The 16,241-nt window shown below is 39.8% G+C and overlaps 1 protein-coding gene across 3 annotated transcripts in view; it reads left to right on the top strand.

The window, feature by feature from the left end:
- The window catches only part of mocs1 (molybdenum cofactor synthesis 1), a 46,000-nt gene extending 31,496 nt beyond the window's left edge, over positions 1–14,504 (top strand). Inside the window, exons 8-11 of one of the 3 annotated variants that reach the window (XM_034159596.1) lie at positions 11,282–11,392; positions 11,561–11,681; positions 12,718–12,765; positions 12,915–14,504. In XM_034159596.1, coding sequence (XP_034015487.1) covers positions 11,282–11,392; positions 11,561–11,681; positions 12,718–12,765; positions 12,915–14,035 — 1,401 coding nt within the window. In that variant the 3' untranslated portion in view covers positions 14,036–14,504. Of the gene's footprint in view, positions 1–11,281; positions 11,393–11,560; positions 11,682–12,717; positions 12,785–12,914 lie in introns of all 3 variants that reach the window. The other 2 variants (XM_034159599.1, XM_034159597.1) reach the window with 2 other exon arrangements.
- Positions 14,505–16,241: the final 1,737 nt, after the last annotated feature.

Here is a 16,241-nt window from a genome sequence, read left to right on the forward strand (position 1 = left end):
TGAGTCCACTGTCCGAGGCCATAAGAAGATCATTTGTAACCTTCACTAATGCTGTTTCTGTACTATGATGAATTCTAAAACCTGCCTGAAACTCTTCAAATAGACCATTCCTCTGCAGATGATCAGTTAGCTGTTTTACAACTACCCTTTCAAGAATTTTTGAGAGAAAAGGAAGGTTGGAGATTGGCCTATAATTAGCTAAGATAGCTGGGTCAAGTGATGGCTTTTTAAGTAATGGTTTAATTACTGCCACCTTAAAAGCCTGTGGTACATAGCCAACTAACAAAGATAGATTGATCATATTTAAGATCGAAGCATTAAATAATGGTAGGGCTTCCTTGAGCAGCCTGGTAGGAATGGGGTCTAATAAACATGTTGATGGTTTGGATGAAGTAACTAATGAGAATAACTCAGAACAATCGGAGAGAAAGAGTCTAACCAAATACCGGCATCACTGAAAGCAGCCAAAGATAACGATACGTCTTTGGGATGGTTATGAGTAATTTTTTCTCTAATAGTTAAAATTTTGTTAGCAAAGAAAGTCATGAAGTCATTACTAGTTAAAGTTAATGGAATACTCAGCTCAATAGAGCTCTGACTCTTTGTCAGCCTGGCTACAGTGCTGAAAAGAAACCTGGGGTTGTTCTTATTTTCTTCAATTAGTGATGAGTAGAAAGATGTCCTAGCTTTACGGAGGGCTTTTTTATAGAGCAACAGACTCTTTTTCCAGGCTAAGTGAAGATCTTCTAAATTAGTGAGACGCCATTTCCTCTCCAACTTACGGGTTATCTGCTTTAAGCTACGAGTTTGTGAGTTATACCATGGAGTCAGACACTTCTGATTTAAAGCTCTCTTTTTCAGAGGAGCTACAGCATCCAAAGTTGTCTTCAATGAGGATGTAAAACTATTGACGAGATACTCTATCTCCCTTACAGAGTTTAGGTAGCTACTCTGCACTGTGTTGGTATATGGCATTAGAGAACATAAAGAAGGAATCATATCCTTAAACCTAGTTACAGCGCTTTCTGAAAGACTTCTAGTGTAATGAAACTTATTCCCCACTGCTGGGTAGTCCATCAGAGTAAATGTAAATGTTATTAAGAAATGATCAGACAGAAGGGAGTTTTCAGGGAATACTGTTAAGTCTTCTATTTCCATACCATAACTCAGAACAAGATCTAAGATATGATTAAAGTGGTGGGTGGACTCATTTACTTTTGAGCAAAGCCAATAGAGTCTAATAATAGATTAAATGCAGTGTTGAGGCTGTCATTCTCAGCATCTGTGTGGATGTTAAAATCGCCCACTATAATTATCTTATCTGAGCTAAGCACTAAGTCAGACAAAAGGTCTGAAAATTCACAGAGAAACTCACAGTAACGACCAGGTGGACGATAGATAATAACAAATAAAACTGGTTTTTGGGACTTCCAATTTGGATGGACAAGACTAAGAGACAAGCTTTCAAATGAATTAAAGCTCTGTCTGGGTTTTGGATTAATTAATAAGATGGAATGGAAGATTGCTGCTAATCCTCCACCCCGGCCCGTGCTACGAGCATTCTGACAGTTAGTGTGACTCGGGGGTGTTGACTCATTTAAACTAACATATTCATCCTGCTGTTTGTGAGGCTGGTAATATATCGAGTGGATTGTGTGCGCAAGTGTTATTGTAAATGGAATTTTTAAATGCGAAGGACTTAACTTATACCATTATTTTCAGCTGAAATTTATTTTAAAATATTAAGATGAGCAAGAAACTCAAGCTCTTGCAACTTCTGCAGCACAAGCTGATTGCACAGGTTGCCTCGTGGGAGGTGTCCTTTCCCACACAATACAGTCCGCTTGTGCGTGGGTCAGCTCTGTCATCTGAACCCACTACTACAACCCCTGGCAAAAATTATGGAATCACCGGCCTCAGAGGATGTTATTCAGTTGTTTAATTTTGTAGAAAAAAAAGCAGATCACAGACATGACACAAAACTAAAGTCATTTCAAATGGCAACTTTATGGCTTTAAGAAACACTATAAGAAATCAAGAAAAAAAATTGTGGCAGTCAGTAACGGTTACTTTTTTAGACCAAGCAGAGGGAAAAAAATATGGACTCACTCAATTCTGAGGAATAAATTATGGAATCACCCTGTAAATTTTCATCCCCAAAACTAACACCTGCATCAAATCAGATCTGCTCATTAGTCTGCATCTAAAAAGGAGTGATCACACCTTGGAGAGCTGTTGCACCAAGTGGACTGACATGAATCATGGCTCCAACACGAGAGATGCCAATTGAAACAAAGAAGAGGATTATCAAACTCTTAAAAGAGGGTAAATCATCACGCAATGTTGCAAAAGATGTTGGTTGTTCAGTCAGCTGTGTCTAAACTCTGGACCAAATACAAACATGGGAAGGTTGTTAAAGGCAAACATACTGGTAGACCAAGGAAGACATCAAAGCGTCAAGAAAACTTAAAGCAATATGTCTCAAAAATCGAGAATGCACAACAAAACAAATGAGGAAAGAATGGGAGGAAACTGGAGTCAACGTCTGTGACCGAACTGTAAGAAACTGCCTAAAGAACGTCTGTGACCGAACTGTAAGAAACCGCCTAAAGGAAATGAGATTTACATACAGAAAAGCTAAACGAAAGCCATCATTAACACCTAAACAGAAAAAAACAAGGTTGCAATGGGCTAAGGAAAAGCAATCGTGGACTGTGGATGCCTGGATGAAAGTCATATTCAATGATGAATCTCGAATCTGCATTGGGCAAGGTGATGATGCTGGAACTTTTGTTTGGTGCCGTTCCAATGAGATTTATAAAGATGACTGCCTGAAGAGAACATGTAAATTTCCACAGTCATTGATGATATGGGGCTGCATGTCAGGTAAAGGCACTGGGGAGATGGCTGTCATTACATCATCAATAAATGCACAAGTTTACGTTGATATTTTGGACACTTTTCTTATCCCATCAATTGAAAGTGTGTTTGGGGATGATGAAATCATTTTTCAAGATGATAATGCATCTTGCCATAGAGCAAAAACTGTGAAAACATTCCTTGCAAAAAGACACATAGGGTCAATGTCATGGCCTGCAAATAGTCCGGATCTTAATCCAATTGAAAATCTTTGGTGGAAGTTGAAGAAAATGGTCCATGACAAGGCTCCAACCTGCAAAGCTGATCTGGCAACAGCAATCAGAGAAAGTTGGAGCCAGATTGATGAAGAGTACTGTTTGTCACTCATTAAGTCCATGCCTCAGAGACTGCAAGCTGTTATAAAAGCCAGAGGTGGTGCAACAAAATACTAGTGATGTGTTGGAGCGTTCTTTTGTTTTTCATGATTCCATAATTTTTTCCTTAGAATTGAGTGATTCCATATTTTATTTCCCTCTGCTTGGTCTAAAAAAAGTAACGTTACTGACTGCCACAATTTTTTTTCGTGATTTCTTATAGTGTTTCTTAAAGCCAGAAAGTTGCCATTTGAAATGAGTTTAGTTTTGTGTCAGGTCTGTGACCTGCTTTTTTTCTACAAAATTAAACAACTGAATGAACATCCTCAGAGGCCGGTGATTCCATAATTTTTGCCAGGGGTTGTACACATAAATCATCCACCCTGCACTCACCATCACCATCATCTCCACCACAATTATTCAACTTTACAATGTTTCTAATCCTTTGTGAGCTGCTGTGTAAGTGAAATGTGCTGTGCGCTGTCCATGGTGCTGAACTGCAGTTAAAACTTGAAAGGAAAAATAAATTCTCCCCCACCTGCTTTACAAATCGAGGTTTGCTTCACAGCACGTGCACACATACACTGACGGAGCATATTTGAGTGTGTGTTTAAATACAGATGGGAACATTTGGCTGGAGAGCTGTTTTTCTGACTAGTTTATTGTTGAACCTACATTTGGACAGATGATCACTTGCAGAATGAATGAAAAAGTGCAGTGCAGGGGGCAGTTTTGAGAAGGACAGGACAAGGAGAAGGTGCAGTGACAATCTGGTCATTCCTGTGGTGTGATGTAATTCTAAGAACTAATAGAATGTGGTATGTTTGTGTGATCTTGCTGCAGTATGAAAATAGTGGGAATCAATCCAGCTTTATTTATAAAGAACAGAGTACAACAGCTAAATAAAACACCAAGAAATACAGATAAAAGAAATTACAAGAGAAACAACTGTACAAGAGCATGAATTTAAAAGCCAAGAATTAAAAATAGATTTTTAAAAGACTTTTAAAAACAACCAACGTGGGGGCCAACCTAACACATCGAGGATGCTCATTCCAAAGCCTCAGAGCTACAATAGCTGTAAGTTGTGTTTTAGGGATGACTAAAAGTGGTTGATCCATAGACCTTAGCAACCTCAATAGAACATATGGCTTCAAGTAGGGGTTGGTGTTAGTACAAATATTTTGAAATACCCCCTTAAAAATATGGAGACGGTTATTATGAACAAGACTGTACATGCCCCCTAAAGTTGAAACCCCCCAAATCGTGCATTTTTTACTCCAAAATGCTGTTTGGAAATAACAAAGAGCCAGTAAACCAATAAAGAAAGCTATTTTAGTAGCATTTTCTTCTATCACACACAAACATAATATTACAGGAACATTGTAGATATTGTGAGGTTTGAATAATGTGAGCATTCATGTCTGTAATGGTCCATTTCTGAACATGTTGGTCATAGTCCATGGAAAGGGAAGCCCCTCACCCCACAGCTAGTATTGGTTGGTCAGAATTGTATCCATGGCTTGACTAAAGTCATTCAAAGTGACCTCTGCATGTGAGGTAATGTTGAGGTAGAGCTTCAGATTCACTGCATACATGTTCATGGGGAGCTTGTTGTGGTCCTTCATGAGGTGAAAGAGGTCACTAGATTTTGGCAGAGCAGAGAAAGCGAGGTATCTGGAGCACAGTGACTCTCCATTTAGAGATGTCCTACGTTGGTGTGTTCATCTATGTCAGTGGCTGCTACATACGTATTCTTTAACTGCAGCAGCATCCCACTTGGAATCTGTCGTCTCTGTAGTCTACACCACAAAGTGTCTTTTTGGCCTGTGATCTTGTAAAGGATTTATTAGCAGCCATTTTTCACCTGCAACAAGCATACAAATGGCCAACATCTGAAATAGCAATGATATGCTGTTATTTTTCACAATTTATGTCCTTTATTCAATTCTGTCACTTTTGCTGAAAGCAAAAATGAGACATATGGCACACATAACCATCATATTAAATTGTCTCCTGTGCTGAAAATATCTGCTAAAGACCAAAAAAGGTCATATTTTAAGCATTATATGCAGCATTTCTGTCATTTTTCAACAGCACTCACTTTCAGAGGGTATAATATACACAAGGGTTCTGTTGGGTCAATTTGTCAACACTTAATAGATTCCTCTTCAGAAGGTCTGTCCCCATATTCTTAATGGGGTAATTAATTTATTTGAATTAATTTAGCAAAATGGTACCACCCCCTGCTTGAACAGGTCAGATTTGTAGGTTGGTGCGACCCATGAAGAGACTTAAATAATAAAATCTTAAAACGAGTGTAAGGATGCAAAAATAGGGGAAATACATATGTTCTCACTTGCAAGAGCCTGTTAAAAGGTGAGCAGCAGCATTTTGGACTAACTGCAAGCGTGCAAGAGAAGAGCAGCTAAAACCAACATATAGAGCTCTACAGTAGTCTAAAGTTATGACTGAAACATGACTAAGATGTTCGAAAGTTGTAAAAGCAGGAACATAATAAAATACACTCAACAAAAAATATAAACGCAACACTTTTGGTTTTGCTCCCATTTTGTATGAGATGAACTCAAAGATCTAAAACTTTTTCCACATACACAATATCACCATTTCCCTGAAATATTGTTCACAAACCAGGCTAAATCTGTGATAGTGAGCACTTCTCCTTTGCTGAGATAATCCATCCCACCTCACAGGTGTGCCATATCAAGATGCTGATTAGACACCATGATTAGTGCACAGGTGTGCCTTAGACTGCCCACAATAAAAGGCCACTCTGAAAGGTGCAGTTTTGATTTATTGGGGGGGGATACCAGTCAGTATCTGGTGTGACCACCATTTGCCTCATGCAGTGCAACACATCTCCTTCGCATAGACTTGATCAGGTTGTCAGTTGTGGCCTGTGGAATGTTGGTCCACTCCTCTTCAATGGCTGTGCGAAGTTGCTGGATATTGGCAGGAACTGGTACACGCTGTCATATACGCCAGTCCAGAGCATCCCAAACATGCTCAATGGGTGACATGTCAATCAATCAATCAATCAATTTTTTTATATAGCGCCAAATCACAACAAACAGTTGCCCCAAGGCACTTTATATTGTAAGGCAAGGCCATACAATAATTATGTAAACCCCAACGGTCAAAACGACCCCCTGTGAGCAAGCACTTGGCTACAGTGGGAAGGAAAAACTCCCTTTTAACAGGAAGAAACCTCCAGCAGAACCAGGCTCAGGGAGGGGCAGTCTTCTGCTGGGACTGGTTGGGGCTGAGGGAGAGAACCAGGAAAAAGACATGCTGTGGAGGGGAGCAGAGATCGATCACTAATGATTAAATGCAGAGTGGTGCATACAGTGCAAAAAGAGAAACAGTGCATCATGGGAACCCCCCAGCAGTCTACGTCTATAGCAGCATAACTAAGGGATGGTTCAGGGTCACCTGATCCAGCCCTAACTATAAGCTTTAGCAAAAAGGAAAGTTTTAAGCCTAATCTTAAAAGTAGAGAGGGTGTCTGTCTCCCTGATCTGAATTGGGAGCTGGTTCCACAGGAGAGGAGCCTGAAAGCTGAAGGCTCTGCCTCCCATTCTACTCTTACAAACCCTAGGAACTAGCATGTATAAAGTGAATAAAATTGGTCCTAGCACAGAACCTTGTGGAACTCCATAATTAACTTTAGTCTGTGAAGAAGATTCCCCATTTACATGAACAAACTGTAATCTAATAACAAATTGTAATCTATTAGACAAATATGATTCAAACTACCGCAGCGCAGTGCCTTTAATACCTATGGCATGCTCTAATCTCTGTAATAAAATTTTATGGTCAACAGTATCAAAAGCAGCACTGAGGTCTAACAGAACAAGCACAGAGATGAGTCCACTGTCCGAGGCCATAAGAAGATCATTTGTAACCTTCACTAATGCTGTTTCTGTACTAGGATGAATTCTAAAACCTGACTGAAACTCTTCAAATAGACCATTCCTCTGCAGATGATCAGTTAGCTGTTTTACAACTACCCTCTCAAGAATTTTTGAGAGAAAAGGAAGGTTGGAGATTGGCCTATAATTAGCGAAGATAGCTGGGTCAAGTGATGGCTTTTTAAGTAATGGTTTAATTACTGCCACCTTAAAGCCTGTGGTACATAGCCAACTAACAAAGATAGATTGATCATATTTAAGATCGAAGCATTAAATAATGGTAGGGCTTCCTTGAGCAGCCTGGTAGGAATGGGGTCTAATAAACATGTTGATGGTTTGGATGAAGTAACTAATGAAAATAACTCAGACAGAACAATCGGAGAGAAAGAGTCTAACCAAATACCGGCATCACTGAAAGCAGCCAAAGATAACGATACGTCTTTGGGATGGTTATGAGTAATTTTTTCTCTAATAGTTAAAATTTTGTTAGCGAAGAAAGTCATGAAGTCATTACTAGTTAAAGTTAATGGAATACTCAGCTCAATAGAGCTCTGACTCTTTGTCATCCTGGCCACAGTGCTGAAAAGAAACCTGGGGTTGTTCTTATTTTCTTCAATTAGTGATGAGTAGAAAGATGTCCTAGCTTTACGGAGGGCTTTTTTATAGAGCAACAGACTCTTTTTCCAGGCTAAGTGAAGATCTTCTAAATTAGTGAGACGCCATTTCCTCTCCAACTTACGGGTTATCTGCTTTAAGCTACGAGTTTGTGAGTTATACCACGGAGTCAGGCACTTCTGATTTAAAGCTCTCTTTTTTAGAGGAGCTACAGCATCCAAAGTTGTCTTCAATGAGGATGTAAAACTATTGACGAGATACTCTATCTCACTTACAGAGTTTAGGTAGCTACTCTGCACTGTGTTGGTATATGGCATTAGAGAACATAAAGAAGGAATCATATCCTTAAACCTAGTTACAGCGCTTTCTGAAAGACTTCTAGTGTAATGAAACTTATTCCCCACTGCTGGGTAGTCCATCAGAGTAAATGTAAATGTTATTAAGAAATGATCAGACAGAAGGGAGTTTTCAGGGAATACTGTTAAGTCTTCTATTTCCATACCATAAGTCAGAACAAGATCTAAGATATGATTAAAGTGGTGGGTGGACTCATTTACTTTTTGAGCAAAGCCAATAGAGTCTAATAATAGATTAAATGCAGTGTTGAGGCTGTCATTCTCAGCATCTGTGTGGATGTTAAAATCGCCCACTATAATTATCTTATCTGAGCTAAGCACTAAGTCAGACAAAAGGTCTGAAAATTCACAGAGAAACTCACAGTAACGACCAGGTGGACGATAGATAATACAAATAAAACTGGTTTTTGGGACTTCCAATTTGGATGGACAAGACTAAGAGTCAAGCTTTCAAATGAATTAAAGCTCTGTCTGGGTTTTTGATTAATTAATAAGCTGAAATGGAAGATTGCTGCTAATCCTCCGGCCCGTGCTACGAGCATTCTGACAGTTAGTGTGACTCGGGGGTGTTGACTCATTTAAACTAACATATTCATCCTGCTGTAACCAGGTTTCTGTAAGGCAGAATAAATCAATATGTTGATCAATTATTATATCATTTACCAACAGGGACTTAGAAGAGAGAGACCTAATGTTTAATGGACCACATTTAACTGTTTTAGTCTGTGGTGCAGTTGAAGGTGCTATATTATTTTTTCTTTTTTGAATTTTTATGCTTAAATAGATTTTTGCTGGTTATTGGTAGTCTGGGAGCAGGCACCGTCTCTACGGGGATGGGGTAATGAGGGGATGGCAGGGGGAGAGAAGCTGCAGAGAGGTGTGTAAGACTACAACTCTGCTTCCTGGTCCCAACCCTGGATAGTCCGGTGAGTATGCCGGCCATGCAAGAACTGGGACATTTTCAGCTTCCAAGAATTGTGTACAGATCCTTGCAACATGGGGCCGTGCATTATCCTGCTGCAACATGAGGTGATGTTCTTCGTTGGCACAACAATGGGCCTCAGGATCTCGTCACGGTATCTCTGTGCATTTAAAATGCCATCAATAAAATGCACCTGTGTTCTTCGTCCATAACAAACGCCTGCCCATACCATAACCCCACCGCCACCATGGGCCACTCGATCCACAACATTGACATCAGAAAACCACTCACCCACACGACGCCACACACGCTGTCTGCCATCTGCCCTGAACAGTGTGAACCGGGATTCATCCGTGAAGAGAACACCTCTCCAACGTGCCAAACGCCAGCGAATGTGAGCATTTGCCCACTCAAGTCGGTTACGACGACAAACTGGAGTCAGGTCGAGACCCCGATGAGGACGACGAGCATGCAGATGAGCTTCCCTGAGACGGTTTCTGACAGTTTGTACAGAAATTCTTTGGTTATGCAAACCGATTGTTTCAGCAGCTGTCCGAGTGGCAGGTCCCAGACAGTCTTGGAGGTGAACACGCTGGATGTGGAGGTCCTGGGCTGGTGTGGTTACACGTGGTCTGCGGTTGTGAGGCTGGTTGGATGTACTGGCAAATTCTCTGAAACGCCTTTGGAGACGACTTATGGTAGAGAAATGAAGATTCAATACACGAGCAACAGCTCTGGTTGACATTCCTGTTGTCAGCATGCCAATTGCACGCTCCCTCAAATCTTGCGACATCTGTGGCATTGTGCTGTGTGATAAAACTGCACCTTTCAGAGTGGCCTTTTATTGTGGGCAGTCTAAGGCACACCTGTGCACTAATCATGCTGTCTAATCAGCATCTTGATATGGCACACCTGTGAGGTGGGATGGATTACCACCATATTACCCCATTAGAGCGCTTCGCTCTCAGACTGCGGGCTTACTTGTGGTTCCTAGGGTTTGTAAGAGTAGAATGGGAGGCAGAGCCTTCAGCTTTCAGGCTCCTCTCCTGTGGAACCAGCTCCCAATTCAGATCAGGGAGACAGATACCCTCTCTACTTTTAAGATTAGGCTTAAAACTTTCCTTTTCGCTAAGGCTTATAGTTAGGGCTGGATCGGGTGACCCTGGACCATCCCTTGGTTATGTTGCTTTAGACGTAGACTGTGGGGGGGTTCCCATGATGCACTGTTTCTTTCTCTTTTTGCTCCGTATGCATCATTCTGCATTTAATCATTAGTGATCGATCTCTGCCCCCCTTCTCGGCATGTCTTTTTCCTGGTTCTTTCCCTCAGCCCCAACCAGTCTCAGCAGAAGACTGCCCCTCCCTGAGCCTGGTTCTGCTGGAGGTTTCTTCCTGTTAAAAGGGAGTTTTTCCTTCCCACTGTGGCCAAGTGCTTGCTCATAGGGGGTCGTTTTGACCGTTGGGGTTTTTCATAATTATTGTATGGCCTTGCCTTACAATATGGAGCGCCTTGGGGCAACTGTTTGTTGTGATTTGGCGCTATATAAGAAAAAAGTTGATTGATTGATTGATTGATTATCTCAGCAAAGGAGAAGTGCTCACTATCACAGATTTAGACTGGTTTGTGAACAATATTTGAGGGAAATGGTGATATTGTGTATGTGGAAAAAGTTTTAGATCTTTGAGTTCATCTCATACAAAATGGGAGCAAAACCAAAAGTGTTGCGTTTATATTTTTGAGTGTATTTTGATTAATTTCATCCAATTAGAATTTTTTGTCCCCTCCCTACTTGGCCCTCGCGACCCACATTATTTTCTAAACCAAACGTGAGTCAAGTACTTCAAGCAGGTCAACAACTTTTTCATGGGTTTAAATGTTTTAAGACATTTTTTTTTAAATACATCTTTGGGTTGATTAATTGTTGGGTCCATAAAATGGTGAAAATTGTCAGTCTTTGTGATCCAGAGCCCAGCATCACACCTTCAAGTATTTTATTTTGTCAGCAAACCAAAGATAATTAATTTACTGCCAGAGAGGAGTAAAGGAACCAGTAAAATAAAATATTCACATTTAAGAAGCTGAAATCAATGAGTTTGGATATTAAAAAAAACAACCTTAAAAGATTAATCAATTCTACAATTAGTTGTCTGTTAATCTAATAGTTGGTTAATCATTGCAGCTCCACTCAGATATCAGTGTGATCTTTTTCTGTCTTCTAACAGGCTTTTAAAGTGCCTGGATTTGAAGGTCAGGTGGGCTTCATAACCTCCATGTCTGACCATTTTTGTGGCTCCTGCAACCGATTACGCATCACCGCAGATGGAAACCTGAAGGTAAATCTGTTTTTGTGCTTGGTTTGGCTTCAGTAAGATGATGATGAGAATCTGTTATTGTCTTTGAACTTTATATGTGTTGGGAATGTTCTACTAATTGTTTTATTAGCTATAAATCTCATCCTACGGAAGGAACGTCCATGGAGTTTTTATCTTCCCTGGTCTTAGGTGTGCTTGTTTGGGACCTCTGAGGTGTCCCTCAGGGATCTTTTACGTTCTGGGGCCTCTGATGAAGAACTGCTGCAAATCATTGGAGCTGCTGTGGGCAGAAAGAAGAAACAGCATGCAGGTTGGTTTGTGGTCAGTTAGCAAACAAACCTCAGATTTTTAAGGACGTCCCACTCTCACACTCAAAACAGCAAACAGATGTCTAGGCAGCAGCAATGATCTCCATTTGAACGCCCCTCAAATTTTTGAACACTCACAAAATTTTCTGACGAACTTTGTAACATCAGCTGACAAGGAACTCATTTTGAGGATGGAAAGAAGACTTTTGTCCGTCAAAATCAAACACAAACTGATAGTATGAGCACAGCTCCTTATATATTTATCTTTCCTTGAGACCTCACCATGTGACTGGAGTTACAAAGCTAGCCATTGTCACGGGACACTTCCTGTTTATTGCACAAGAGTCTTTCAAAATAAGTGTACAGGTCAAGTGGATGACAAGTCACACGTGGAAGAGACTACAAAAACATGAAAACTCATTTTTTGCTTTTTACAGTGTTGGAAATCACAGAATTAATTCATTTTAGGTGGGTGGTTAATAAGCTTTAATTCAAATATTTTATTTTTATTTTTATTTTGGGTAGTTGCTTAGCCAGTGTTCTTCAAAAAAAGAGGGTATGATTATGGGAGGTGATGGTCGAGGGGTTCTTGGAGGGCACCTATCCTGCATGTTTTCCAAGTCTGTCTACTCAAGTCACACCTAATTTTTTTAAAAGTGATGTTTTCCAGCTCTTGATTGGCTTAGCACACCTGATGGTTAATTGCCTGGGAGTGGGACAGGGCGAGTTAGAAAACATGCAGGGCAGGTGCCCTCCAGGAACAGGGTTGGTGACCCCTGCTCTAGTGGTTAAGTGTTGGGCTTAAGACCAGAGGATCCTCTGTTGAAACCCCAGCCAGGCCAGACAGTCACTAAGGGCCTTTGGGCAAGGTCCTTAATCTCCGAGCTGCTTCCGGTGTGTAGTGAGCACGTTGCATGGCAGCACCCTGACGTCGGTATGCGTGAATGTGGTACATCAGTGCTTTGAATTTCTGATTCAGAGATGAGCTACATAAATGCAGTCCCTTTACCAAGACGCTCATCTTATTTCTCTCTTCAGGCATGTTCACGCTGTCTCAAATGAAGAACAGGCCTATGATCCTCATTGGTGGGTGACATGGCTGTAGGTACACATCTCACTCATGATGTCCTGAAATTATTTCCATGTTTTCTTGTGATTTATTTTATATGTACATTAATGACAGCTTATTTTCAGTGGATTCTGCACTTAATGTTTGTGTTTTTGTTACCCAACAGGTACCACATCCCAACACCCTTCAAGTGTGCCAAATTCACAGACCAGCGAGAAGGTTTTACCTGTTTTTTGCAAGCTTGAAAGTGTCTCTCAACAGCTGTGTCCTTCCAGTAGGACAGTGCTGAATAGAGATACTGTTTCTTGCCTTTCAGATTGCACTGATTTAAAACAGACAACCCATGTTTGCGACTGTAGAATGTCAATGAATGAACATACCCAAATTATTTTATGTGTCAGAGAAGAAAAACTGTGTAAGACAGACGTTCTCTACAGTGTAGCACATCTTCAGTCCATTCAGTTGGACAATCTGTTCCAGTATCTCCGTTGTGTCAGTAAGATTGCAGTTTATTTGACACGCATAAATGCAGTGAGCTATGCTAACACTCACTATCTCAGATACGCACAATTTGGGAGTCTGAAAATTTTTAAGAAAGACTTAGTCGGGACCCCAGGAACGTTTTGCACATTATCGGCGAATGCCAAGCCCAGTGAAAACCGCTACAGTGTTAGACTGTGCCATAATCAAATTTCAGTGAACGTCAGAAATCTCAGGCAATCAGCCAGCGATCAGACCGTGTCAGCCAACCGTAACCAGCTGGATGGTGCTGCCGAAGTCCAGCTGACACATACAGATGCCCAAGGCAGAGCCACCGTGGTGGATATTGGCAGAAAGCTTCCAACACGTCGAATAGCCACAGCGTGTGCCGCGGTCATCCTGGGCTCCACCGCCTTTAAGTTACTGCGGGACAACCAGCTGGTCAAGGGTGACGCGCTGACTGTGGCACAGTTGGCTGGCGTCATGGCTTCCAAACAGACTTCAGCACTCATCCCGCTCTGCCACACGCTTCCTTTAGATCACACGTCTGTCGCCTTTGACCTCGATGAGCCCCAGAACACTGTGGTTGTCACAGCAACCTGCCGCACTACAGGCAGGACAGGAGTGGAGATGGAGGCTCTGACGGCAGTTACGGTGGCAGCGCTGACCATCTATGACATGTGCAAGGCAGTGAGTCATGACATCATCATCACGGACATAAAGCTGATCCGTAAGACTGGCGGGAAGAGGGACTTTCAGCGTCATTCACGACTTCTCCAGGATTCTGACACTGTAAAAGCAGAATAAATAAGATTTAACTTGCTCTGTTAATCCCACATAATATGAAATAAATTGCCATGTTTAGTAATTTTAAAATGTTTGTTTCCGTGTCATAGATGTAGGTTTAGAGTGTTTGTTTTTGTCTATAGATGCTCATCTGTCAGTCAGGATTTTTACAGCAGAGCCACATGTGGACTATGTTCAGTTTATCAGTGTTGAACACTATATCTATAACCTCTGTCCCATTTATTACACACTGTATATTTATAATTTTACTAAGTTTCACCACAGTATGAATGTTTGGATCATCTGAGCGCTCATCTGTTCATTTCTGGGTTATGAATGTTGAATGTTTATGATAGTTCTGAAGGAATTCTCAGTTATTACTTATTATTTCTTAATCATCACCGTTTATCGTAGCTGACAATATAGTTGGTTCTTTTCTGTTTGATAACCCACATTAATTCATACTTTTGCCCACATTTATTTTATATGTATTTGTTAATACCATTTTTGTAGGTTTAACTACGTTATAATACTTTATACACTAATTACCATTTTTGTTTATCTTGTTAGCTTGCTAGGTATGGTTGGCTTATTAACGGCTAATTTAGCTCTTCTAACTATAACTAGCTTATTTTTGTTATTTACAATTTTATTTTACATGGTGTAGATTTTTAATGATTCATCAGTTTGTGTTCTTTAAAAGATATCAACATATAGTACCTGTGTTCTTAGGTTTCCATTTGATAGCATATAGATTATGCTTTTTATTTTCCTATAGTATGCTAACAGAGTTACTTTAGATAGATACCAATATACATTACATCATAGCTTCTCTTTCTATAATAAAATACCAGATTTATAGCTTAGCCTACTAACTATAATTTTACCTCTAGTCTACAGGCTAAATTACCTATACTACAGTCTTCTCCTGTATTATTTAGATTTTAATACCTACTCCTGTATATTATATAGTACATATTTATTGTATATGTTTATTACCCTTAATATTTAAATGGATGGATATATATATATATATATATATATGTGTATGATGTCTTATCTTTCTTATGTCTTATTATTTTTTATATATCCTTTTTTTCTTGAGCCGCTTGGGTGGGTAGGGAGAGTTCCCATGCGATTAAAAAAGCTTTTCAACCTACCGTCCCTGGTTCTCAAGACCAGGCTCCTAAGTGGCTCTACTCTTCTATTTTACTCTTCCTTTTTAGATATTTAAGTATACTGGCATAGTTCCACCTTAGAATTGGAATATAATGTATAAGATATACCTTACTGAATTTTCATGTCCAGTGCATTGCCACATGTTGGTGACTCGAGCTGCAACAATTAATTGATGACTAATCAACTACTGAAATATTAAATTAATCAACAACTATTTTCCTAGTTGATTAATCGAGTCAATTTTTTAACAACAAAAAAAGTCAAAATTCTTTGATTTCTCCTTTATAAGTGCAAATCTTTTGTGGTTTTATAGTAGTTTCTACGCTCGTCCCAGATAATAACCTGAATATCTTTGGGTTGTGGACAATACATTTGAGGAAGTCACAAACAATTAGTGATTTTTTTTTTTTTTTTTTTTTTTTTTTTGCCTTTTCCTGACATTCTACCGGCCAAACAACTTGATTAATCAACAGGCAAATTGAACATTAAAATAACTGTTAGCTGCAGTTGGTTCAGTCACTCAAGCTAATGCTAGTTTGCACTCAGCTATGAATTTATTTCGATATTTATACTGTGGGGATGATGATCCCGTCTGACGTGAGCTGTATGTTGTTAGAAATGAAAATGTACGTGCAAGTTAAACAATTCCAGTTATGATAATCTGCAAATTCACCAACACATTTAATGTCAAATTGACTCCTTTTCGTATGATGCAAGTTAAATTACCTCTGTTGTCCATACTTTGATAAAACTGAAGTGTTTACAATAAAAACGCTTTGCTCTATCAGCGAATGAGGCTATAAATCAAGATTAATACAGTTATATGTTAATGTACATATATTAATTCTTATTAATATTAGTGCAGTTAATTAGTCCCACAATAGACATTACAAAAAAGTTATAAGCACACATACAGACAGAATAAAGTTTTTTAGAATGTATACAAGCTAATTTATTTGTGGCATTTATTTTGGGGCATTTAATGATCAGCATGTCCATCCATTTTTGGTTGTTGACACTATATCACAAGAATCAGTTGACCAATTTG

The sequence above is a fragment of the Thalassophryne amazonica genome, chromosome 19, assembly GCF_902500255.1.
Source record: "Thalassophryne amazonica chromosome 19, fThaAma1.1, whole genome shotgun sequence".
In the NCBI taxonomy this organism is placed as follows: domain Eukaryota; kingdom Metazoa; phylum Chordata; class Actinopteri; order Batrachoidiformes; family Batrachoididae; genus Thalassophryne; species Thalassophryne amazonica.